Raw genomic sequence first — 24586 nt, 5'->3', positions numbered from 1 at the left:
GAAAGAGCCTAAATGTCCATCAACTGATGAATGGATAAAGAAGATGTGATACACACACACACACACACACACACACACACACACACACACAATGGAATGTATGCAATTGGCAAAGAGAAAGAATGAAATCATGCCATTTGCAGCAATCTGGATGAAACTGGAAGGTATTATGCTGAGTGAAATAAGTCAGTCAGAGGACAGATATATGTTTTCACTCATATGTGGATCTTGAGAAACTTAACAGAAGACCATGGGGGAAGGGAAGAGGGGAAATATAGTTACAATTAGAGAGGGAGGGAGGCAAACACAAGAGACTCTTAAATACAGAGAACAAACTGAGGGTGGATGTGGGGGTGGGGGAGAGGGGAAATGGGTGATGGGCATTAAGGAGGGCACTTGGGATGAGTAGTGGATGTTGTATGTAAGCCAATTTGACAATAAATTATATTTAAAAAAAGTTTCTCAAGTTCCACATATGAGTGAAAACATATGATATCTGTCTTTCTCTGACTGACTTATTTCACTTACCATAATACCCTCCAGTTCCAACCACGTTGTTGCAAGTGGCAGGATTTCATTCTTTCTCATTTCCAAGTAGTATTCCATTGTGTGTGTGTGTGTGTGTGTGTGTGTGTGTGTGTGTGTGTATATATGTATATATCTCACATCTTCTTTATCCATTCATCAGATGATGGACATTTGGGCTCTTTCCATAATTTGGCTATTGTTGAAAGCACTGCTATAAACATTGGGGTACATGTGCCCCTATGAATCAGCACTCCTATATCCTTTGGATAAATTCCTAGTAGTGCTATTGCTGGGTCATAGGGTAGTTCTATTTTTAATTTTTTAAGGAACCTCCACACTTTTCCAGGGGGGCTGCACCAGTTTGCATTTCCACCAACAGTGCAAGAGGGTTCCCATTTCGCCACGTCCTCTCCAGCATCTGTCATTTCCTGAGTTCTTAATTTTAGCCACTCTGACCAGTGTGAGGTGGTATCTCAGTGTGGTTTTGATTTGTATTTCCCTAATGAGGAGTGATGATGAGCATTTTTTCATGTTAGCCATGTTCAGTTAGCCATTTGAGTTGTCATCTTTGGAAAAGTATCTATTCATGTCTTCTGCCCATTTCTTCACTGGATTATTTGTTTTTCAGGTGTTGAGTGTGGTAAGTTCTTTATAGATTTTGGATACTAACCCTTTATCTGATATGTCATTTGCAAATATCTTCTCACATTCTGTCGTTTACCTTTTAGTTCTGTTTTCTTTGCAGTGCAGAAGCTTTTTATCTTGATGAGGTCCCAATAGTTCATTTTTGCTTTTATTTCTCCTGCTTTCAGAGATGTGTCAAGCAAGAAATTGCTGCGGCTGAGGTCAAAGAGGTTGTTGGCTGTTTTCTCCCCAAGGTTTTGATGGTTTCCTTTCTCACATTTAGGTCTTTCACCCATTTTGAGTTTATTTTTGGGTGTTGTGTAAGAAAGTTGTCCAGTTTTATTCTTCTGCATGTTGCTATCCAGAGACTGTTTTTTTGTTTGTTTGTTTTTGTTTTTGCTGTTTTGTTTTTTTCCATAGAATGCTTTCGGGCTTTGTCAAAGATTAGTTGGCCATACATGTCTGGGTCCAATTCTGTGTTCTCTATTCTATTCCATTGGTCTCTGTGTCTGTTTTTTGCCAATACTATACTGTCTTGATCATTACAGCTTTGTAGTAGAGGCTAAAGTCTGGGACTGTGCTGTGTCCCACCTTGGTTTCCTTATTCAACATTACTTTGGCTATTTAGGGTCTTTTGTGGTTCCATACAAATTTTAGGATTGTTTGTTCTAACTTTGAGAAGACCGCCTTTGCAATTTTGATTGAGATTGCATTGAATGTGTAGATTGCTTTGGGTAGTATTGACATTTTAACAATATCTCTTCTTCCAATCCATGAGCATGGAATGTTTTTCAATTTCTTTGTGTCTTCTCCAATTTCTTTCATAAGTTTTCTATACTTTTCAGCATACAGTTCTTTTACATCTTTGGTTAGGTTTATTCCTAAGTATTTTATAGTTCCCGGTGCAATTGTAAATAGGATCGATTTCTTGATTTTTCTTTCTGTTGCTTCATTATTGGTATATAGAAATGCAACCCATTTCTGTATATTGATTTTACGTCCTGTGACTTTGCTGAATTCATGTGCCATTTCTAGCAGCTTTTTGGTGGTCTTTTGGGTTCTCCATGTAGATTATCATGTCATCTATGAAAAGTGAAAGTTTGACTTCTTTGCCAATTTGGATGCCTTTTATTTCATTTTGTTGTCTGATTGCTGAAGCTAGGACCTCCCCAAAGCCAGCAGAAGAGAATTAATAAAAACTAGGGCAGAAATAAACAATATAGAATCCAAAAAAAAAAAAAAAGTTGAACAGAGCAATGAATCTTAAAGCTGTTTTTTCTGAAAAAATAAACAAAATTGATAACCCCCTAGCCAGACTTCTCAAAAAGAAAAGAGAGAGAACCCAAATAGATAAAATCATAAGTGAAAGAGGAGAGATCACAACCCACACAACAGAAATACAAACAATTATTAGAGAATACTATGAAAAATTATATGACAACAAACTGGACAACCTGGAAGAAATGGACAAATTCCTAGACACCCACACACTACCAAAACTCAAACAGAAAGAAATAGAAAATTTGAACAGACCCATAACCAGCAAAGAAATTGAGTCAGTTATCAAAAATCTCCCAACAAATAAGAGTCCTGGGCCAGATGGCCTCCCAGGAGAATTCTACCAGACATTTAAAGCAGAGTTAATACCAATCTTTCTCAAGCTGTTCCAAAAAATAGAAACGGAAGGAAAGCTTCTGGACTCATTCTATGAAGCCGGTATTACCTTGATTCCCAAACCAGTCAGAGACCCCACTAAAAAGCAGAATTACAGGCCAATATCACTGATGAACATGGATGCAAAAATTCTCAACAAGATACTAGCAAGTTGAATTCAACAGTATATTAAAAGAATTATTCACCATGATCAAGTGGGACTCATTCCTGGGCTGCAGGGCTGGTTCAGTATTTGCAAATCAATCAATGTGATACATCACATTAATAGAAGAAGGGATAAGAACGATATGATCCTGTCAATAGATGCAGAAAAAGGATTTGACAAAATACAGCATCTTTTTTAATAAAAACCCTCAATAAATTTGGGATAGAAGGACATACCTTAACATCATAAAAGCCATATATGAAAAGCCTACAGTTAATATCATCCTCAATGGAGAAAAACTGAGAGCTTGCTGAGATCAGGAACACAATAGGGATGTCTACTCTCACCACTATTGATTAATTGATTTTTAAAATTTATTAATTTTATTTAATTTTTGAGAGAGACAGAGACAGTGTGAGCGGGGGAGGAGTGGAGAAAGAGAGAGAGAATCCTAAGCGGGCTCTGTGCTATCAGCACAGAACCCGATTTGGATCTGGAACTCAGGAAGCCATGAGATCATGGCCTGAGGCAAAACAAGAGCCAGAGGTTTAACTGACTGAACCATCCAGGCACCACTTTATAGTCTGTGGTTTAAAAAGTGTGTATATGGCTGAAATAAGCCCTTAAATTAAAATTTTGATATGGATATTTTATAAAAAGTGATTGAAAAATAATGCATTGCACTATTCAAATGTATATTATGGCATTAAATCATATTACTTTGTAAATGTATATTACAGGATCAAAAAAGGCACTACTACTATATAATAATAAGTCTCAATATCTGGGTTCATCTCATTTCCACATTCCTTCATCTATAAAGGGAATAAATTTAGGTGATCTCAGCTCAGATTCCTCTAATGCCATGATTATGTGAAATGCTGATTAGGCATTCAGTAAAACATACATGAACAGTTCTAATTTTTGCTGAATCTGTGACACCTCAAATGGTTCCTTTGTCTCTCAAAAATTGTAGTGACTTGCAAGCAGTCATCTCCGAACTCCAGAAATTGAAATCAAATCCTAAATAACCTTGGAACATATCTGTTTTCTTCTTACTGGATTATAAAAGATAAGGAACTTTCACATTGTTAGAAGTTTCCTAGAAAGTGGGGGGACTCAGGGAGGAATTTATGCAACCAACAAAGTAAGAGATCTGCCTCTTAGAAAGTCTCTTCCAACTGATGGGTGAATCAAAACCAGCTTTTTTTCTGTCTTGATGAACCTAATTAGTTTTATCTGGAAATTTGGGTTCTTAAGTGAATGCAAAGTTTTAGAAGATTAAAAGTATTGGTCGTTAAGCAAGACTTTCAGTCAGAGTCAGTAGCCCAACTGGATAATTTAGGTAAAAAATATGTAGTTTTTTAATGTATTCCTTTCACATGAAAAATCTTTCTTCATGGTGGACTAAAAATTATTTTTATTATTCAGGAAGAATAATAAGGGATGTTAATTTTGACTTCTTACCAATGGAGTTGGCTTTTTCACCCACGGAAATGTGATACAGCCAGTGTGCTTACTAAAGATGTTGATTATTTTTAAATTTTGTAATTAAGATTTAACTTTTTTAGAGCAGTTTAAGGTTCACACTAAAATTGAGCAGAAAATGCTGAGAATTTCCATATACCTCTGCCCCAGACCTGCATAGCCAAATCCAATATCAACTTCACTCACCAGAGTGATTCATTTGTTAGAATTGATGACCCTGCTTTGATATATCATAGTTGCCCATAGTCCATAGTTTACATTATGGTTCATCTTAGTGTGTACATTCTGTGGGTTGGCACAAATGTGTAATAACATGCTTCCATCATTATAGTTTCATGGTGAATATTTTCACTGCTCTGAAAATCTTCTGTGCTCTATTTATCTCTCCTCCCACTCCTGGCAAACACTGATCTTTCACTGTCTCCACAGTTTTGCCTTTTCTAGAATGTCATATAGTTGAATTCATACAGTATACTGCCTTTTTAGATTGGCTTTTTTCACTTAGTAATGCACATCCAAGTTTCTTCCATGTCTTTTCATGGCTTGATAGCTCACTCATTTTTAGCACTGATAATATTCCATTGTCTGCACGTACCACAATTTATTCATCCAAACATTTACCGAAGGATATCCTGGTAGCTTCAAATTTTGGCAATTATGAATAAAGCTACCGTGAATATCTATGCGCTGGTTTTTGAGTAGAAATATGGTTTAGGCTCCTTTGGGTAAATACCAAGTAGTGCAATAGCTGGATCATGTGGTAAGAGTATGTTTAGTTTTGTAAGAGACTGCTAAACTGTCTCCCAACGTGGCTGTACCATTTTGCGTTCTCAAATGAGCATTCCTGCTGCTTCACTGATGCTGAGTTTCTGTGATGATATCACAACTTTATGCAGTAAAGTTTCAAAGGGCACGTGTTCAACAGGTTTTACACAGCCTTATCACAGACAGCTCTGGAAAAGTCCAGAGTGCAATTAAATTTGAAATTGATGCAAATGAATAAACTTAAGTTTATAATATATCTCCTAATACTGTTCATTTTTTTATGGCTCTAGGTGATTCTTGGTCATTGCCCAGAATATATAAACAAACAAATAGAAAGACTCTCTCAAGTTTTTCTTATAGGTTTACTTATTTTTCTTAGAGCTCATCATTTTTGACCATTTTGATAACTTTGTAAAATGAAGAAATTGAGAGGTATACTATAAAATTCTTTAGGGAAATATCATTTGGTGTATAATAACTTTAATCAAATAAGGGATGCCACTTAAAAATGAGTATATAAAATTTTTCAGGCCATAAAACTTTTAACAGCCCAACGTATGTTACACAAGACATTATTTTTATGGAAAATAATTGGTGTTAAGGAAATTTTTTAAATGGTAATTTGTTTGGACAATGAATGTTCTTCAGACAAAGCTAATCTGGGATTGTCACTGCAGGATTTCTCAGGGCTTTTAATACGCCAACGTGAGAATAATTTTCTGAACTTATTGAATCATAGACTCTTTTGTAGATGAGGATAGTGGTTTTCAAAACATCAAAACAAGCTAGTTTTATACCCAGACAGATAGTAATACAAGGAAAAAAGAAAGCAAACACAGTGATTAATAACTTGTATTTTTTAGCACATTTTATAATTCACCTGGCTTCTCATTTCCTGTAACTCTACTCATTTGATGTGGTGTTTGCCAAACAAGGGGACCCACTGTCCCAGTGTGCTTGGTACTGAGGAGTTTCCTGGGATTGCAGACTTTCTGCTTAAAATGGGGATACTATCACCAAACCAGGCTGGTTGAGCACCGTCATTGCTCCAGAAACACAGAGATCTGAATTCAAACTCCACCTGCCTTATTTGTGACCCTGGGAAAAATATAACATGTTAACTTGAAATTTTCATCTCTAAAACTGAAATAAAAATATTTGTTGCATCGACTTTTTAAAAAGGACTTGCAAGGAAACCACTCAGCTCAGGTTTGGCATGTAGAGAACTAGGTCGACATGAATTCTTTCTCCCTCATGAGCTTTTCCAATACTACTATGACATAAGAGAGACATTGCTTTCCTTATTTCATTGGTAAGAAACCTTGGACCCTCTTACTTTCCTTAACTTGCCCAAGACAACTGAGTAGTAAATGATAAAATCAGGACTTAGGCTCTGTCTTCTGATGTTCCATTCAATGCTTTCTAAACTATATACAATCCAATTTCAAATGTCAAGGAAAATTTCAAAAATGACCATTCATAGCAAGGTTTCTAACACTTTCATTCTACCTAAAGCCTAGTACTTTTTCTTGGAATAATTGTTTTGTTTGTTTTAGCACAGTGCAGATAACATGTTTAGGAGGAGGTGCTATCATAATAATGACCCATAAAATGTTATATTATAGCCTATTTATCCTTTTTGTATGTTCACTGAATTCTAAATGTACATAGAACTTCTTTTTATTCCCTCTTTTTCGACTGTCAGAAAACCGTTTTTCTGGTCCCAGTGATTATGGTAATGTATTATTGAATAATGTCTGATGACTATTGGGCATAACAAACATGTTTAAAATGTGTATTTCATTTTATATTTGAAAAATAAGTCTCAATAAATCTAATTTAAAATGGAATAAAAAGTGCATTTGGAAAATGGACCATAAAAACGTTTCCCAGATTTCTTCTTTAAAGTGTGGATATGATGCAATTGTGATATGAGTGCTGCAAAACATAATGGCCCCCACTGAATTATAAATTTCCAACTCAGCTGAGGGATTTCACAGAACATAAACACCGGGGCAGAGATGATGCATTTGTTTTCAAGGAAGGAGATAGTTACATTGGCATCATGTTCCCTTCAAATCAATTTGCACCTAGTTTAGTGAATGGTAGAATAAAACTGAAATATCTAACAATCCAATCAAAAATATGAATATATTTGTTTAGAAAAATAAACGAGCCACATATGTGGCACATAAACAAAAAGGAACTCTGGAGACAGTGTCTGTTTATTTTCTCTCGGTCCAGAATTGTGTTTCTATGATTGTGACTTTTAATTAAGAATGATAATAGGCTGGAGACTTGATTAAATTTGAACATTTGAAAAAGGTTGAAAGGATTTTCTCTTCTTAGTATGCTCATGCTCTGAATCATAATTGTAACATGCTGCACAGACCTAAATGCTTTTAGTTCATTCAACCTAATATTATTTTTTAATGTAGTTCACCAACATCTATAGACCTCTAAAGCATTTAGCAGATGACTTTATAGATTTCTCATAGTAATGTGAGCAAGCTGACTCAAAGAAGATATTGGCTTTTAACTATTATCGTAACTTTTTAATAGACGTTGCAATACTTCTTTTTTTACACATCCGATTTATTCAATTTAGCTCTGTTTCCTATTCAGTGACCTAGACTTTATTTTAAGAATCACACTGTCAATGAACTAACTGATGTAGAAGAAGGCAAATTAATCATTTTTTTTTTCCTCTAGGAGAATAGAAACAAACATATATGTACGCCAGATAAATTCTGGTGTGTTATCTTATTTCTCCAGGTCTTTGCTTAAGTAGATATGATATAAAACAGTGCCTTTGATATAATACAGGTTTTCTTAAAAGAGTCCATGAATATTCTAGAACACTTGGAAAAGAAATACAATAATATGTTTCCTATTATTATAATCATTTTGCTTATTTTTCTTTCCCTTATTTGTTGAAGGTATATTACTATTTTTTTAATCACTCTCATTTATCAATGAAGGGTTTTTAAAAAATTTAGTTGTAGTAATATTTTCACTAATTTTATAATTGACATTCATATTGTTATATAACCTTCATTAGTGTCACTTTTTAATGGCTGCATAATACTTTCTTAAGGCAGAAAGTATAGTATTAAACTTCCTCTACTGTCAGAAATTTAGGTGGATTCTAAATCTAGTTGGACCTCTTACATACTATATTTTGCTAATTCCTCACATGTACAGTTTGAAGAAAAAGGTTGCAGATTTTTGGAGAAAATGGTGATGGGTTTTATTTAGATCTGTATAGCTGATCAGATATTTGTAAGAAACTCAAGTACAAGCATCCAGAAGATCATCTAAATATGTAAAGGACTCACAGATAGGCCTGCAATGACATTGTTTAACAGGTATCACATGAGAAGAAATAAGTAAGAAAACCTAGAGGTAAATATGAATATCTTATTATAGTTTATGGCTCTCAGTCACAGAGCACATGGCCTCCAAACCATTTTCTCTTTTTCTTCTTCCTACCAACTTTCCCATCAAATTTGACTCATTTGTATGATCAAAAGAAAACAATTCACCTAAACTAATTCACACAAAGATTGAATGACTGATAACCTCACACTGCCGTTTTCTCATTTAAAAAAATGGAGGCTCAAGAAATTTCTGGATGCATGAAGGCGATGATTCATATGACATAAACTATTTTTCATTTGCCTTATTGTAATATCTATCATTTAAAAGGATAAACCAGACAGACATCTATCCACCATCAGACCAATTTATAACACTGTAATAGGTAGATTGCAGTTAATCTATTTATATAATCTTTTCACTGGACTGGAAGAGAATATGAGTCCTATAAAGAGTCCCAGGGTCCATGTCAAGATCTCTGAACCCCTTGCCTGAATTCTTTCCTTCCTTCTAAATCTTTACAATAGATGTCACAGAGAATGTGTGCTCTTGGCAGTTTTATGGTTGAAAGATAAACGTTTTCTGTCTTATGGCTTCTATTTTTTCAGTGACATGTAAGGCAAGATGCATAGCTGTGGATATTAGAGAAGAGAAGGTATAAAATAATAATTTTGAGAGTGGAGGAACTAATTTACTAAATAAGTGAGGGGGATTACTTGGAAATACTAAGTACCCATTTGGGATTTGTGGTCAAGAATTTTTGTATCTCAAATTCAGTATGATACTGCATTTTTTACCCAGATTCACTATACTTTTGTTACTTACAGATTGAAAAATACTTAATAGCAGAAATTTCCTCAGCATTCATTAAAGCTGTTGTGTTAAAATATGGTTTATCATTAACAATAGTAGCATGATACATTTGATAGATGGAGGTATATATACATGCATCAAGTAATACTGATCTAGCCACTGACAATGCTTAGCACAATTAATACCTTTTTTTTTTTTTTTCCATTTGGCTCCCAGATCCTGTAATAATACTACTGTCCTACTGGGATCTGAATACCATAAGTTTGGAACCAATCTTACCATAAACTGTTGAGGCATGAAGGGGACGTAGAAATTATGAAATTTGGTGGTTCTATTTGATTACCATAATCACTGAGGGGATCTTAAAAACAAACATTGCAAAGACTATTGCAGATCTATGGGAGCATCACTGAGGTAGAATTAGACACTTAAACCAATCAATATTCTTTCCCTATTGTCAAATGTACCTCTCGTTAGTGGTAGGATATTTATTTGTTAATTTGATCATTTCCTATATCCCCAAATCAGGCCATAGAGTGATGCTCTAAAAAGAAATTCGTTAGGAAAGAAAAGACACAATTTTGAAAGTTGTCACCTGAAATAACTGAGACGTTAACATAACGGGAGATGCTTACGGTCAAGAACACACTCTATAGTCCCAATATTCCGTATTACCTCTATTAGATTCTTAGACTTCTAGATGCGGGAATGGTTTCTAAGTTCTTGGACTGTGAACTGGTATTGTATGGTGGCCGGCTGCAGTCTAGATGTCCAGTGTGCAGTGAACCTTGGAATTTTTTTCCCATTCTTATGAAGTGTGTGTGATGCTTTTCAGTATACTTCCGCTCTGACCTACGACGCTGTTCAAGTGATGACTGAAGCTTTCCGCAACCTACGGAAGCAGAGAATTGAAATCTCCCGAAGGGGAAACGCGGGAGACTGTCTGGCAAACCCAGCAGTCCCCTGGGGACAAGGCGTAGAAATAGAAAGGGCCCTCAAACAGGTTAGTCACTCAAAATGATTATGAATGTGAGTTAACAACGAACACTGTAGTTTTCTACTACATTAGTCTCCTTGTTATGTGTAATATAAAGTGAATAGTATTTCCTGACTGCACAAAGGTAGGTTGAAGAGTGAAAACCAACCTTATAAATGTAGTTTTCTCGACTGGAGCCCAGTGAGAGTAATTTGTACCCCGTTTGTATCTTTGCTTGAAGTAAATTGATAACTGTGATGCTTTCCCATTTCCTCATTAGGTTCAGGTTGAAGGTCTCTCAGGAAATATAAAGTTTGACCAGAATGGAAAAAGAATAAACTATACAATTAACATCATGGAACTCAAAACTAATGGGCCCCGGAAGGTAAATCATTAGGGATCTAAAGGCAGTTTTCTCTCTGTGAGGAGGTGAGTTAAATACCCATCACCTCTTCTTTTGAAGAGTCCTGGAAAAGTGTATTCACGTAGGTAGAGTTTAACTACTTCCAGAAACAGATGTATTTTAAAATGTTTTGTTTCCTAAATATAATCAATTCCTTTCCGGTAAGTAACACTGAAATGTAATCTTTAAACAACTGTGAATAGAACTCTTTATATGTATTTTTTTCTGTCAAGGTATAAGAAGTTTAATGAGAAGAGAAAGAGCGATCGCTGACAGTTTATGGTTCAGAAGACAAAACATAGCTGGTGCAAATATACGTTAACGTTTTAGCTCAACACCTTCCTTTTAACTGTTATGGATACAGTGTCATTGCTTGGATTTTATTTCTATTTCTATACGATCACTCCCAAACAGATTACCCTGGGAAAATATGAGAAGCGAACATGAAGAAACAAGCTGTTTTTAAGAATTGTTTTTGTTTCATTGTTTATATAAGCCCTATTTCTATCAGAGTCACATATATCAAAGACACATGTCTGTTTAGAAGAAGCCTAGTTAATGTAGATGTAATTTTGGATGCAGACATGAGTTTGAAATTATTAAATTCTTGGCTAATAGAAAGATCACTTATCCATGTGCCTTTCTGTAACCTTTTTCAGATTGGATACTGGAGTGAAGTAGACAAAATGGTTGTTACCCTTACTGAGCTCCCCTCTGGAAACGATACCTCTGGGCTCGAGAATAAGACTGTTGTTGTCACTACAATTTTGGTAATTAGCTACAGATGCCTATGCTTTACTTTAGTTTTTCTTATGGAAAACATCTGCCAACTAGAATTGCTGTTTGCATTTGAGGATAACTAATGCAGTGCTGCTTTGGCACCATTTTAATCACGTATAGCATATTTACTCTGTCAAAAGGACTACACAGGCATTAAGTAAAGCATTCAAAATATTTCCTATCCTCTTCAATACTGAAATTTAGCTTGACGGGTAATTCATACAGTGGTGCATCACTAAGTGTGAACAACTCGGGAAAGTCTTGAAGAGTGTTCCTTGTATTTCCTCAAGTGCTTTACCTTTCACTTCGCATGCAGTTGTGGGTACATTCTCTTTTTACATTTGTTACATGGTCTAGTAGCAATGTCAATATCTTTTTCTTTATAATATAAGATGAAATTCTTAAAGATAAAGATGATCTCCCTTTTTTTAAACCCCCAAACTCAACACAGTCGTTAGCACATAGCCAGTGCTGAATGAATGAGACAAAACTGAACTGAATCTTGAACATCTAGGCTTTGGATAGATGGAAGGAAGATGTAGATCCCCATGACAAGCTGTTGGTGAAATGAAATGGAGGAAATGGGGTTCACTAATAGTACATGGTTTTATGACAAAACAGTTGTATTTTGTTTTATTAAGCAGTGATAGAGTAAACTTGTGGGATTCATTATTCTGACAATATTGAGAAGAAAAACATAGGTAGGTTAATAAAATAAGAGATCTGGATAAAAACATTGGTCTTTGGAAATATATTAATAAGGGTAAGTAAGCTAGACATTTGAGGGATTTTGCCTTAATCATGCCATTGAGAGGAACTGTATCACTGAGCCCCCAAATATGCTTGGTGCCACTTTCCAGGGGAGGATATTGAGCTATTTTGAATCATTTTCATACCTCCTTTTTCTTATGTTTACAGGGGGAAGCTGCTCTCTATCCTTGTAATATAATTCTAGGATAGAATATCTCATAGATGAAGTGAGACATGAAATGTCAGAGGGTGGCATCAGCACATGACCATGCCAGTGATTGTTTTAGTCTGTGCATCACTGACCATGAGCCTCATTTCCCCATGAACCTCACCCTTGAAGAAACAGTACACAGAGTTTTGGGTGAATGCTGTTTCTTGAGGACAGCATAACCTTAACATAAGAGCATGGTGGATCCAGAGTTGAATAAAACAGATGTTGAGCAGCATAATTCCCCTCTAAGCTCTAGGAGTTAACAAGCATGACAAGGGGACAAGCCAGCAGTTTGTGCTTTTGACTTTCTTATTTACTTTTGTATGGCTAGGTACAAACCATATTAATAAACTGTAACGGTAGACGTTTGATACCCTTTTTCCAAAAGTATCACGCTTAAATATTTTTCGCTCATATTGTCCGCCATTTATATTCTACAATTTCTCTGGCTAACAGGTAATAATTAAACCAGAAGACTTGATTCAGTGAGAGTAGTTACACAGCTATTTTTATCAATGAAAGCACTGTCTTTCCATATAGGAATCTCCATATGTTATGATGAAGAAAAATCATGAAATGCTTGAAGGCAATGAGCGTTATGAGGGCTACTGTGTTGACTTGGCTGCAGAAATCGCCAAACATTGTGGGTTCAAGTACAAGTTGACAATTGTTGGGGATGGCAAGTATGGGGCCAGGGATGCTGACACGAAAATTTGGAATGGGATGGTTGGAGAACTTGTATATGGGGTAAGTATAGCTCTTCTCCCAAATAAAGTCATTCAAGTGAACTTTTGTTGACAGAATGCCTCCCTTCCCTGCAAAGTGCCTATATCTGAGGTTGTTGGTTTCCCACATTACTTAAGAATATTATTCTATTTCCTTGTGAACATCTGAAGATTAAGGATGAAGTCAGAAGCACACACGCACACTAAATGAGACAGGCCTTCTATCTGTCTTGAGGCCTATGGGCCATATGCATTGTTCAGAGGCAGCAAAGGCATAGACGCAGTGTAGGGATGTAATTATAAAAATCAAGTCAGATGGGTGTACTGTGTATTTATAAAAAGGAGGGATATTTGGAGAACAGATTGGTTTTTTGTTTGTTTGCTTATTCTTTACTGGGACATTACCAGGGAAATAATTATTGACATTTCCCTTATTTCCTTTCCTTCCCTTTTGATCCAATACTGTAAGCATGATTCCTTTTTTGACCATGACTCCAGGTACTATTACTTTCATTTGTTTCCCTTACAGAAAGCTGACATTGCAATTGCTCCATTAACTATTACCCTTGTGAGAGAAGAGGTGATTGACTTCTCAAAGCCCTTTATGAGCCTCGGGATATCTATCATGATCAAGAAGCCTCAGAAGTCCAAACCAGGAGTGTTTTCATTTCTTGATCCTTTAGCCTATGAGATCTGGATGTGCATTGTTTTTGCCTACATTGGGGTCAGTGTAGTTTTATTCCTGGTCAGCAGATTTAGCCCCTACGAGTGGCACACTGAGGAGTTTGAAGATGGAAGAGAAACACAAAGTAGTGAATCAACTAATGAATTTGGGATTTTTAATAGTCTCTGGTTTTCCTTGGGTGCCTTTATGCAGCAAGGATGCGATATTTCGCCAAGGTTGGTCACTCACCTGCTTCAACTTTGTGCATTTTAGGTCTCAAGTGGATATTCATGGTGTTTATGAATTCACTTAAAGAAGTAAACAGCTGCCGACTACCTGTCCAAGCAGTTTGAGACTCTTAAGGACAGGCTTTTACCATCGGCATAAGCCTGTGAAATATTTGAGCAATGTTCTTTGAATGTTGAGCATATATTTCCCGGTGAAATTATACACACCATGGAGAGGCTATAAAATGCATAAGGTTCCTATCATTCCATGCCTTCTTGGAGGGGTACCGTGTTTTTGCTGCATATTCTCATTTTACAGTCATCTGTGTGTTGATCCACAGACCTGTATATGGGAAAATGGGCAACATTACTTATTAACTACAAAAACAAAAACTTGTTTACAAAACTTCATTGGCACACATCCCATCTCTTTTATTTTCCCATTATTAGCTCATGCAAATGGTATCATAAAGGTATTATAAAATTTGTTTTTTTTTTTTTTAAAGGTTAGGTCGTTGGATTAAAGGGAATATACAATAACCTATTTCCCAAGTACATAGAAATACATGGCTGGGTAATAATGATGATTGATTCATTACAAAGGCTTGTGCCATAATGAATAGTAATTCACACACATAATGGAATAAATTTATACACCTTTAGTCTCATTATGATATATTAATTCCTGCATTAGAATCCCTAAATATAACAAATATGTCACAAAATACATTTTGCCTTTGTTCATGTGACATACGTGAATAAGAATGATAGCCATATCTGGTGCTTAAGAAGAATAAATTATACTTTTTCTAATGTGATTCTTTTCACATCTAAAGCCAAATTTATTTATCTTCTGGCACATTTTAATCTAGGTTTGATTACCCTCCTTTGATTCTATGGGATATTTTAATGACTAGTAAAAGGGGTGACTTTTCTAATGCTATTTCATTATATTGTTAGTTTTTGAGCACTTTGGAGATAAGTGATTAATTTCAGAAAACTATGTGAGACACTCAAAATATATGTACCTTCTTGCAGTCTTTTTTTGTATATTCCACCCAGTGAGATCAATTAAATATATCTTGTATGTAGAAATTATTAGTGGCTTACTTCTCTGTTAGTAGGACACATTGTTAAGAATTATTTGGACTTTAACAAATCTTAATTCCATAAAATTCCCTGTGACATTATGGAACTGCTCTAAAATAGAAATATGCCAATGGTATTTGCATGGCATATATGTGTAATAACTTTAGTATATAATGATATAGAATAATATAGAAATATAGAATAATTGTATATAAAATAATATATAATTATGGTGACCTCTGACAAAATATATAAGATTCATAGTTTTATATTTAGTTTATCTGATTTAAGTTAAAGACATAAAGAGAATTTTTTAATAATGAGGAAGAAAATCCTAACCAAATGGAGATTTCTGAGAATACTCTGGTCCATAAATAATAATAAAATTATTCATCTTTGGTAAGAAAGCTACTGAAGTATAAAACTACTTTATTCCTGAGATATAAGGCAATTATCCTAGGGTAACATAAACTATGCTCTGCCTTTTGAATAAGTAAGGAGAAGCATATGAGGTTCATTATAAAGTAAAACATATTGATCCAGATTCCCATATGTCGATCCTTAGGTTTGCGATCCTCACGCATCATGGCTCTGAAGTTATTTGTTTTGGTGTCCAGTGCTTATAAAGGCCCAGAAAACATATATTTAGGGACTGAAGCACAGGCACCTTTCATAATCTGTTTTACCCCAGTGTCCACCATCACATACAGATAACGTCTAAATTTCAATGAGCCTGTTTCCTAAAATATGGCCTTTTTTTCTGTGCTCTTGATTTCATTCATGAGTCATGACTTATTACAATTTCACATGCAATAATTTTTATGTCCTGCTAAGATTTTATATAGAATATTTTTTCTTGCTATCAACTGATTTATTTTTTTGCCACAGAGTATATATGAACAAAAATTTGCTTTATTAAAAAATTTTAAGTGTACATATCTTTCATTCTGTGTTATATGGGCATTTAAAAATTGAACATATTGGACGATATTGGAAAACTTAATGATTTTTTTAAACAAACCAAACTACTTTTTTTGCAATGTAATGGTGGTGACCCCAGTGTAGAAAAGAAGAATAGAAAAGCCTTGTATCTAATGATGATGATGATGATGATGCATGAAATGCACAGATCAATTTGAAATGCTCTTTAAATATCTTCAAAGATATTTATCACCTCTTTTCAAGTAAAATATTATGTGGAACTATATTATTAATATTAATAGAACATTTAAATTTTAATCTGGAACGATTTATTGAACTGAATTGGTCATTTGCCTGAAATTAAGTTTAGAATGTATTAACTATAGTTTTCTGAAGACTAGAACCACAGAAATTGGAAGAGTAAAAGGCTGTAAGTTGACTTTTATTCTCCTGCTTGCCTCTGTTTTTATCCCCAATATCTCAAAAGGATTAAAATGAATAAAAATACCATTCTTAAAATAATTATTTAATAGAGATTTAAAGGAAATGATAGAATACGTATGTCTATTTGCTTCTTTAGGGCAGATGCAGAGAGGTGAAGGTTGCTTTTAGTTTTGTTTTGTTTTGTTTTGTTTTACTTTTTTTTTTTACAGAAACCATTTTTGTCTGTCACCTTAAAACATAAATTGTATTTGCCTCCTCCACAAACAATTTCTTGGGAATTCTTTCAGAACATTAATTGATCCTTTGAAAACATTTACAAGTATATAATAAGCTGCTCAAGAATTTTCTGCTTTGAATGTTGTATAAGTTCAATACATTTTTTGAGATATCTTATAAAACTTTAAATAAATTGGCATATTTCAGCTATTAAATCTGACATAAGCACTGGAACTGAAAGCAACTTATGTCTTTAACTTGTGTTTATTTCACAAGTGGAAAAGAATTACTTATAAAAATGATTCTCAAATATATTACCAATTACTATGCAGCGTATAGTGTCAAAGCAATTACCGTGAAGTCAATTTTGTTTTAAGGGATCTCAACTGCCCCCTAAATGTACATGTCATATAATTATACCTTTCCTATTTATGGAATAAATAGTGAACGTTTTGAGAGTGGCTGTGTCTACACAAGAGGTTACTTAAATTTAAAATGTGTTTAATATCCTTTACAGAATATAAGAGAAGTTAACTTTTTCCATCCTGTCATATTTATTTAATTCTTTGCATCTCTCAGAGACTGTGTGTGATAAAGGCTCTTATTTATATTGTTTGTTTTTCGTTGCTTGCTCACTCTTCTCCTTTAGCAACAGATGGTCTTGTCTTTAAAAAAAATTACTTTTAAATTAGCTTCCTCACTCTTTCTTGACTGCTAGAGTAGTTTATTCTACAAATATTACCCAATGATTTGATATAGTATCTGTGTTTCATCAAAAGGTTTATTTCTTACTGTTAAATATCAGGAGGTCTGTTTTAGTCCATAAATTACCAAATGTTCATAATTTAACTTTTTAGAAATGTTACACCTTTGCTGTAACAAGTTTAATTGTTAGACATGAAGTTATTAACAAAAAAAGGTATTATTTTGGATTGTTAATATTACTTAAATCCCTTTATATGTAGAATCCCATAAAATCTTTCAAAATAATATGATAAATATCTATTTCTATATCTATGCTTATCTATTGAGGGTTTAAAGTTAATTATTAGGAATCTATTAAGCTTTTAAAAAGTATTTTAAATAGGAATTTATGGCTAAAAAAGATTTTTATTTTATTATATTGCAAATTAGAAATTTGTATCTTGGCAAACTTTTAAATGTTCTAATTTCATTTTCCTTGAGTTTTCTTTTTTTCTTAAGCAGGAGGCACAAAGGAACAGGGTCGTAGCAGTCCATGCCATGAAGCATCAGATTTTTATTCATTAAGAATTATATTTTGTGTCATACCTTTGTTTGTAATATCATTTTTTTCCATTTTCTATCCTGCACTGTATCTAAAACCTATGTTTTTGCACACACAACCCTCAATGAAATTTTAGCCCTTTTTGAGGGTTTGGGAACTTCATTGGCCGAATTACCAGGAGGGTTTCATCAGTTTAAAACTACATCTGTGGTGCACCTTCTTTTATTTTTAATATTTGATTTTGTTTTTCAACATTATTGTGAATTTTGTGAGTGATCTTAAATTCTCTTGTTCGTGTTTGCTTATGTCATGAATGGATAGTAGTATGAGAATTGGATGGATTATTTGCACATGTCTTGAAATTGCTTCGTTATGAGATTTCATACCATAAACAATTTGGGCATTATAACTATGAAAGAATCTGAAGAATCTGAAGTTTTGGCCTCTGGGTATCTCATTAAATTCAGCTTATCTGTACTCCTTCCCCAGAATGCTTAATAGTTTCCAGTTTTATTAACTAGCAGATATATTGAAAAGTATAAAGTTAAATATTCCCATATAAGTCAATATTTGCATAATACTGCTAACTTGTTTTTTTTTATTAGGTCATTCATTTCACTTTACAAATCCATTTCATACTTGTTATTAGATCCCTCTCTGGGCGCATTGTTGGAGGTGTGTGGTGGTTCTTTACCCTGATCATAATCTCCTCCTACACGGCTAACTTAGCTGCCTTCCTGACTGTAGAGAGGATGGTGTCTCCCATCGAAAGTGCTGAGGATCTTTCTAAGCAAACAGAAATTGCTTATGGAACATTAGACTCTGGATCCACCAAAGAGTTTTTCAGGGTAAGAGATTCTGTTTGTGATCTTCTGATTTTGCTCTTAAAATGTAACCATTTTAAACCTTGTCCCCGTCCCCCCGCACTCCTGTGCTCTACACAAAGGTGCTATGTGATAGTAACCTCCCTCTCTGTCTTAACTCTACTTCTGTTCTTGACCTTGTCTCCACACCTTTCCCTATCCCTGTCCTCAGCAACATCTTTATCTATTTTCTGATGCCTAACTCCTTAGGAGAAAAACACAGCATTGCAATAGAATTATTTCATAATTATTCGTTTTTAATTGAATTTTATGAAGATTGATTGTCCTTTTGGAATGAATTGAAGCAAAGTATAATTAAGTTTAGGTTGTTACTATTTTTGAAACAAAAATGTGTTGTCTTTGGTTTTATTTTAAATAAACATGACTGTCATATATTTTAAATAGTTTACAGTTGAAAACTCACTTTCAAATCAGTTATGTTAATTTCTTGTCAGAAAACAGATGATGTTAATGTGTGAAAATTCCGAATTTTTGTCAAAGTCTCCCAGAAAAGGCTAACAAAGGTCTTTAGCTTTTTAAAAAGAAAATGGGTAGCATGATTATAATGTGTCTATTAAGTGTGTTTTACTTTTCAAAAACATTGTGGCCTTTTGGTATTTGTTTATAGAACAAGCCCTATAACCTGATGTTGGTATAATTTTCTTTCATTATGCTATTTTCTCTATATAAGAACTTATTATGTTAAAATATTTAAATACAGCTGATAAACTTAGGAGTTCAGCCAATATATATAACATAAGATGATCTCTGATTATCCAACAGTATCTTTGAATGCATCTGAATTTTCTCGAGTGAGATCTAGGCAAATTTACTTCATAATTAGGATTAGGACTTCATTTTCCGGTTGAAGGTAGTAGAGGATATAATTTGAAGACTGGTTCGTCTACATTGTCTCTGGTCTCTTTTCCAAATAACTTCAGTTGAACTGAAATATGATAGGAGAACAAGTGGTGGGGGCAGACCACAGTTGATAACAGACAATAATCTGGGTATGTGTAGGGAAGGCAGGACCTTGATGTTTTCTGTAAGCACTGCAACTTAAGCACACAAATGTGGTCAATCTCTCAGTAGCTACTTTGACTTTAAGGCAGTTCTGTGCATGAATGTTATAATACAGATTTGCTACTGATGACAGTTTGCTTTCATTTATGAACATACATGAATATGTACATAAATATTATTTTTTAAAGGTTTATTTATTTTGAGAGAGAGAGAGAGATCAGGGAAGGGGCAGAGAGAGCAGGAAAGAGAATTCTAAGCAGGCTGTATACTGTCAGTGTGGATCCCGACACTGGGCTTGATCTTAAGAACCTTGAGATCATGACCTGAGCTGTAATCAAGTGTTGGACGCTTAACCAACTGAGCCACCCAGGTGCCCTGTATACAAATAAATATTCTTAATGTACCACAGTGCTCTAGCTTGATCATAACAATGGATCTATTAAAATAAATTAGAATATTGCATGGTTCTTAATTAGAAGCATATTTTGAAGCATTTTTTATTATTTGTATCCCAATAAGACTTGCATTTATTTTATTTGTATAGTTCATTAGTATTCCTCCATCTTGAAGTAAGTGAAATATGTGAATGAGGCAAAGTACCTGCTCTATCATGGTTTACTTAGTGCTACTAATATTGATTAAAACAATCTCATTTCCATATAGTCTCTTACAGTACTGTCATTAGCTCGTTTGCACAACAGAAGTACCAAGTACTCTCAACTACTTTACATTCACATTTCCAGAGCTTTGCAGTATACCTTAACTCAGTCAGTCATAGAATGTGTATGTGTAATAATCAAGATGCCAAGATTCTGTGGTCAGTATACTCAAATTCCCAGTAGACAAGATAAGAAAGCTAGACGACTCTGGAAAAGAATACTGTTACTCTTGTGTTGCAATGCACACAAAACCATGAGCATGGAGACCATGGGTCCAATGTGCAGTATATTCATGGATGTGTATACATACACACATGCCAACATTATTGTGCTGTACCATTTGCCAACGTAAGATAGTGAGCTTACCTTTCCTAGAGTAATAGAGAAGTGATACTGAGTATTTAGGCAAACTAATAACTTTTATCAGCATAGCTTTCCAAAGCATTTTCTTATACATTATCTCTGTTAAAGCATGATTAACATACAGTGTTATATTAGTGTCAGGTGTATGGTAAAATGGTTCAACAATTCTATGCATTACTCAGTGCTCATAACGATAAATGCACTGTTAATTCCCTTTATCTATTTTGCCCCACAGCCACCATTTTGTTCTCTGTATTTAAGAGTCTGTTCTCTTTTTTTCCTTGTTTGTTGGGTTTGTTTCTTAAATTCCACATATGAGTGAAATCTTACGGCCTTTGTCTTTCTATGTTTATTTATTCCACTTATATTATTCTCTCTCAATCCATCCACGTTATTGCAAATGGCATGATCTCATTCTTATGAGAGATCCATAATAGTCCATCATGTGTATATTCCACATCTTCTTTATCCCATTATCCTTTTGAATCTCACAGTACTTCTGCCTAATATTCAGAGTCATGATTTTTGTTGGCATACTTTGCACTATTAAAGTAAATTTTGCAGACATGACCAAATTCAGGCAGCTAATAATTGTGCTGAGGGGTTCTTTCCATAAACCATTTTTGCATGCAAAGAAAGGTCTCTGGATTTTTTTTTTTTTTTTTTTTTTTTGCTGCACCCTTGCTCGATTTGGGTTACATCCACGTCTGCTTGTGTGATATTAGAGAATTATAATGGTAGAAATTTGGGCAGGGCTTCACCTTCCTCTCAACATAACTTCAAAAGGAAACTGACGGTGAATCAACTGTGGTTAGGTGTCAGTGCATACAGCATCATAGTCAGCTTCTCCTTATCTAGAAGAAGAAGAGCATGGGCTCAAAAATACATAAGGACCACACTATTTATTCTATTAGTATTTATTCCCAGTAAAGGGAAGCTAACAAAACAGCACACTTCAGCAAAGTGAATAGGAGCTTGGCATGTTAATTCTTCCATTGTAATTTGTTTGTAATTTGGTGGCAATTGAAGAAATTATGTATACAAAAGGTTTGTTTCTGGAAGTTGGATTAAATAAAAAGGTGATGCTAAATCAAGTGTAATTTTGATAATCAAAATTATTAATAAAAATTAATCAAAAGTATTAATGTTTGATAACTGGGTGCCATGTTGAAAATAGCGAGGACAATCTTGGTTTTGCTTTGAATCCCCCCAAAAAAGTTTTCTAGGAGAACTGTGGCATTCCAGCTGTATCTCTCATGCCTCATACCTTTCACATAAGGTTTATTGCAATAGCATGTGGAGCCTGAATAAAAGATTCTCTTTTGAAAAAAATAATTTCTCTTTAGATTGTTATCTAATATGTATTGAATACGGTGAAACTAACTTATAGACATTCTAAAAGTAAATATAGTTGATTTCCACTAACATTCTTTCCCTTAAATCCCAGGGTATAATTTCTCTTAGCTGTAGTCTGGTTGAACTTCTAAGCTTCTGATGGAAAAATGTTACAAAGGAAATTCTCCTTGCTTCTATTCCTAAAATTAATAGTCACCGCACATCTTGGGTCATTCTCTCTCAATTGTGCTTCAGCTCTAGGCATGCCTGGGATTCCTGTAAGGTGGATTCAGGACAGGATGACAGCTGGCAGATTGATTAACATGATGCCCAGTCTGCCAGGAAAAGTGATATGGATGGACTAGGCTGAAGTTAGACTGAAGACATGTATTGTACTCTATGTTCTCTAGACATCTGTTGTGCTTGCTTTCAGATCTCAGACAGCTAATTACATGTGGAAGAAAAAGCATTTACCATTTTTACCATTTGCTAATATTTAAAGTTCTAACAGTTATCTTATATTTCCTAACATGGCTTAATTTGGCTTTATTGATAGCTCTTTCATTATTACACTGTCTATGATTAGGGATTTTATTATTATATTATGAAAAGTTTTCTACTGTCATAGGGTTCATGAAGCTAGTTTTCTGTTTTTACCATAGCAACAGCTTTGGATTTAGTCGTTGGAGAAATTGATTCAAGAAGTCAGGTCATTGTCTAAATTTTGAAGATATATAACTAGCAAAAGAATGAAAATAACTTGTCTTTTGTCTGAATGTTAACAAATATTTCCTAAAAGTGTATTTTTGTTGGAATGAAAGCATGTTATTTAAAATTATAAGATGAATCTTTTATCCCCTTTGTAGGGATCTATCTGTTTTGTCCTAAGGTGATATCAGTTACTCAATTTAAGTCCAAAGTATTTTCAGATTTCAGGTAAATAATTTAATAAATACTGTATTGTAATTATATTCCTTTGTAAAGTCAGTGAGTGTGCATTAGCTTTAGAATTCCAATTTCAGCTATACATTTTCTAACTTAAAATCAGTGGTAAACAGTGAAACAAGTATGAATGAAATATTTACTTTCTTCTGCTAGAGAAAGACAGTAAATGGAGGACAGTCTTGTAACCATTAGGGAAAAATGTGTAATAAGATGGCCAACAGGACTGATAAGGGAATTCCAGTCCTAGTCAGAAGACTACCCTTCCGGGATTTCCTTCCTACCCTGCTTGCCACAGGCACCAAATTACTACTAATGAGGGGTGCGGAAGTAACAGACTATAAATAACAGACTATAAATTGTCCCATCTGTTGATGCTCTGGGCTCAGATCTCTGGAGAATGATCTCCTCTGGGCCCACCGGTATAAAATAAACCTCCTTCCTTCCAAGATCTCCAAGTGCCACTTGCTGCTTCTGCCAGGTGATCCAGACCAGTTTCTGTAACATAGCCACCAAGAGGTATAAGGGAAAAGACGCTGCATCTTCATTGTCCAGGGTTCTCTGCTATAAAACTCGTGTACGTCCTTGTACAGAGTGAATGATAAATTCTGACTCATTTTGGAGCGCCGATCATCTCTAATTATAGTACTGCTGTAGCATACCTCTAATAAAGAAAGAATTAGGCTTTCAATTATAAACCACTATTTTTAGACTTTCACATTTTGATCATTTCTTTCAATAAAAGAGGACAGGTCTTGAATTAGAGGAGTCTGAGTAGAAAATTATTTTATAGGACCTATATGCATTATGTTCTTATAGAAAGGTAAGCTTTGAGGATAGGAAATGCTTTTTATAAATAAACCTGTCATTAACCAGTCAGTCTATGAAACACAATTATTACTTGTAGATTAGAAGTACTTCCTCATGCTTATTCTAAATCCCCTACACTGCAATCTGTTTATTTCCTTTGTTTTTCTCCTCTGGAAACAATGAGGAACAGACTGTATTGTCTGAATATGTGATCTACTTTAATTTTGCTGACTTTGGAAAAAAAGATTCTAGAATGTTGTCAAAATAAAAGTATTCTCCTTCTCACTTAATGAAGTTAATTATTCCATTCTCAGAAGATAAATTTAGTCTGATAATCCATGAAACTATACTGTTATTACCCAGTATTGTAGACTTTTTATAGAGCTTACCAATAGTATAAATGGTAAATAAATAATATTAATGCTGATGTTTCTTACCTGAGTGAAAGGACTAGTTTGAAATTTTCCTTTCATTTATGTGTATATAAATATTCGAATATATAAAATATGTATAATTTGTTACTA

The 24586-nt window shown here is 34.4% G+C and overlaps 1 protein-coding gene across 5 annotated transcripts in view; it reads left to right on the top strand.

The window, feature by feature from the left end:
* The window catches only part of GRIA2 (glutamate ionotropic receptor AMPA type subunit 2), a 159183-nt gene that overhangs the window by 110300 nt on the left and 24297 nt on the right, over window positions 1-24586 (top strand). For all 5 annotated transcript variants that reach the window (XR_006709055.1, XM_045464672.1, XM_045464660.1 and 2 more), the window contains exons 7-12: window positions 10251-10418; window positions 10672-10776; window positions 11454-11564; window positions 13076-13282; window positions 13790-14160; window positions 18717-18915. Coding sequence is in view for 4 of the 5 variants with exons in the window: in XM_045464672.1 (XP_045320628.1) it covers window positions 10251-10418; window positions 10672-10776; window positions 11454-11564; window positions 13076-13282; window positions 13790-14160; window positions 18717-18915 (1161 nt within the window). In the remaining variant the exon portion in view is untranslated. The remainder of the gene's footprint in view (window positions 1-10250; window positions 10419-10671; window positions 10777-11453; window positions 11565-13075; window positions 13283-13789; window positions 14161-18716; window positions 18916-24586) is intronic.

Source organism: Leopardus geoffroyi, chromosome B1, assembly GCF_018350155.1.
Source record: "Leopardus geoffroyi isolate Oge1 chromosome B1, O.geoffroyi_Oge1_pat1.0, whole genome shotgun sequence".
NCBI classification, from domain to species: domain Eukaryota; kingdom Metazoa; phylum Chordata; class Mammalia; order Carnivora; family Felidae; genus Leopardus; species Leopardus geoffroyi.
This window is presented reverse-complemented; position numbering and strand designations above follow the sequence as displayed.